Here is a 3,120-nt window from a genome sequence, read left to right as displayed (position 1 = left end):
CCTTGAGTGAGGTCTTGAGGGGTTGGGTCGATCTCGTCGACTGGCTCCCGATGTGCGAGAAGACCGTAGAGGAGGCTTCGAGTGGACGGATGTTTGCTCGAAGTTGACCGTGCTGGAGAGCAAGTGCACCTCACTTCATTGGAGAGATATCTGAAGTCATGATTCTCGTCACGAAGCTAGGCCAATCTGGCGGGCCAAGTGGTGTCAGACTGGTATTGGGTCTCGATGGATATGCTTCCGGCGCTTGTTCGCTCAGCAGACTGTAGTCGAGGTGGAAGCACGCGTTAAAGTGTTCTCCTTTATACCAAGTTGGAGTCAAATTCGTTTGGTCGCCCACGTGTGACTGCAAGTGCAGGTTTTTGATCGGCTGCGAATTCAAATCTATTCGTTTGCAAAGCACTCACAATCTATCTCGTTCGGTGACGATGGTTCATGATCAAGCGAGGTGCACGTTGCAACTAGGCTGCGGTCAAGGTCAGGTTTTGGTGATGCCGTCTCGGGCTCAAAAGGTGTTTAAGTCTATTGGACGATTACAAGCAATATGGTACAAGAAAGGGCCCGAAGAAAACCTATGGTGTGATGACACCCGTAGGATTCTCGTTTCGAACATGTTTGACAGCTTTCCTCGCCGTCGTCGACCTGCGGCGCCTGCTTCGCCAGCTCCGTCAGCAGTCTGGTGTGGAACAGATTCTGCGCGACCGCGAGGAAGATGGCGCCCGCGAGGGTCTGGGCGAGGATGAGGGCCGATGTGCCCAGAGAGATGTCTGCTCCTTTGAGCACCGTTTGGACGGCTGACAAGGGCATCTGCATGCCCATTCCGACGCCGAAGCCAAACATGACGAGCGTTCCGGCCCTATTTGAAGTCATGTTAGGGCAAAAAACGTGTGATCGACAGGGGGGGCTCCGGGCTTACCTGTACGCTATAGTCGTATTCATGTCGTATCTGAAGATGAGGCCGGAAGCGATAGACGAGACGACGACGCTGAAGAACATCTGGGGAACCCAGTATCCGGTCTTTGATACCTGTGAGAAGCACGGGATTAGAAATCGTATCGGGAGCTACGAGGATTGGCTTTCGACCTACCAATACTCCCAAAAGAATGGAGGCGACCGACACGGAGGTTGACGAGGTGAGGAAGTTGATGCCCGATCGCTCCGCGGTAAGGTCCTTGACAGCCTGGAACCAGATGGCGACGTAGTACACGATGATGAAGACGGCGCCGTTGATTCCCAGCATGTAGATCATCCCGCTCGCGACGGACCTCAGGCGGATGAGTCGGAGAGGCAGGGTGGCTTCGTCACCGAGACGGAACTGGACATAGAGCCATCCGAGGGTTAGGACGCCAAACAGGCAGAGGCAGAGGATGATGCGCCAATTGCTCCAAGCGTACGTGGTTCCTCCCCACTGCAATGCCAGAAGGAGAGAGATGAGAAGAGGCATTAAGAGAGCGCTTCCGACGGGGCCCATGCTCTTCAGGAGCGGGACAATCGCCTTGGTTTCTCCTGACTTGCGGGGAGGCTTGACGAACAGGAAGACCATCATAGCTGTTACCGCGCCAAGGGGAAGGTTTATCCAGAAGCACACTCTCCACGAGGCGTTGTCGGTGAGAGCACCTGCGATGTTGCCAAACGTGTTAGCTGATCATCTTCCAGCATCGAACTGGTTCAGAGGGGGTTCTTACCTCCCAGGGTGGGCGCAATGATCTCGGCGATACCTGCCATGCCTCCGATCATGCCCGTGTAAATGGAACGCTTGTGAACCGGGAGGCTGAGGGCGATGATGATGAAGACTCCCGACAGCATGCCCGCGCAGCCGATGCCGGAAACCGCTCTGCCCATGATGAGGGCCACCGAGTTCGGGGCGGCGGCGCAGACAATGGAGCCCACCTCGAAGATGGCAAGCGCGATAAGAAACACATAGGGGACGTGAAGCTCGGCGTAGAGCTTTCCATACATGAGCTGGAAGCAGCAGGTTGTCAGGAGGTACGAAGAGCCGTACCAGGCCACATCGCCAAGGGAGTTGAAGTCGGTGGTGATCCGGGGAACTGCGGTTGCTAGGATGGTTCGGTCCTGGCATTGCGAGTTTAATTGTGGTTTCTGGAGAGAGGGGAGCAGTGCAAACGTACCAACGACAAGCAGAAGACGGCGAGGGTCAGACCAGCGACGACGCAGGCCAGAGGAATACCCTGGACGTAGCTGGCTGAGGCGTCAACGGAGCTGCCTTCGTCGTTCAAATCTTTTGCTGGGTCTTCGTTCAAAGGAGATTCCTTGCTGGGGAGGGCAAATTCCTTCTCCTGGTCCTCAGGAGAAGTTCCACCCAGCTGAGGTTGGTCGGGTTGGTTGTAAGCCATTGTCGCAGGCTTCGATGGGATTGCGGTGACAGAAGGAAAGAAAAGTCAAGAGAGCGTACGAACAGAAATATTTTGAATGGAGAAAAATTAAATCACATCTGTTCGTCGACAAGAACGATCACTCTCGCCCTTTCGAGAGATTGCTGTCATACGGAACATTTCTCCGGTGCCGGGAAGCAAAATGCCTTCCGGAGGGCATAAACGCTCGCCGGAGGAGTCGTGAACGTTGTCCATGGATGTGTGGCGGTCGGACACTCTGCCCCGGAGAGCTATTTGGCTCCCGGGCCCGGGCGTCTCTTCGCACTCCTACTCTTGTCTTCCCACAACCGTCTCCAATTCCCATCCCGCAAAATCAGAAATTGGAATTTCAGGTACCCGAAGCGGATCGTTCTCGGAGTGCACTCGGCTCCGGATACACGTCGTCACACTACGGTGGCGGGAAGCCAACCAGACCCTTGACAATGCCTGATGCTCCTCGCAGCGACAAAGAGAGGGCATGCACTAAATGCTCTCAGTCCAAGGCAAAATGTGTCTGGCCTGGTGATGAAGATGATCGCGACTCTCCCGTCTGCCACAGGTTTGTGAGGCGACGTCTCTGGTGGGTGTGAGCTAACTGCAGTTGATCCAGATGCTCAAGCAACGGACTGGAGTGTTCGACGTCGGAGCCTCAGTCTAAGAGGAAGAGAGGCAAAGCTACGTAAGGAAACACCCCATATTCACACGAGAAACATAGAGCTGACCTTCAATAACATACAAGCCATGCAAAGTT

At 54.8% G+C, this 3,120-nt stretch overlaps 1 protein-coding gene across 1 annotated transcript; it reads right to left on the bottom strand.

Moving 5' to 3' along the window:
- Positions 1–519: 519 nt before the first annotated feature.
- Positions 520–2,351, bottom strand: roqT-0 (Efflux pump roqT; the record flags this gene model as incomplete). Its single annotated transcript, XM_037327673.1, has 5 exons — positions 520–853; positions 914–1,023; positions 1,085–1,614; positions 1,683–2,070; positions 2,127–2,351. 5 exons carry the CDS (start codon positions 2,349–2,351, stop codon positions 520–522), a joined length of 1,587 nt encoding a protein of 528 aa, XP_037174287.1.
- Between the last annotated feature and the right edge of the window lie 769 nt (positions 2,352–3,120).

The sequence above is a fragment of the Colletotrichum aenigma genome, assembly GCF_013390185.1.
Source record: "Colletotrichum aenigma strain Cg56 chromosome Unknown KSG_Cg56_contig08, whole genome shotgun sequence".
Lineage (NCBI taxonomy): Eukaryota > Fungi > Ascomycota > Sordariomycetes > Glomerellales > Glomerellaceae > Colletotrichum > Colletotrichum aenigma.
Note: the sequence above shows the minus strand (reverse complement) of the source record. Positions and strands in the feature narration are given on the sequence as shown.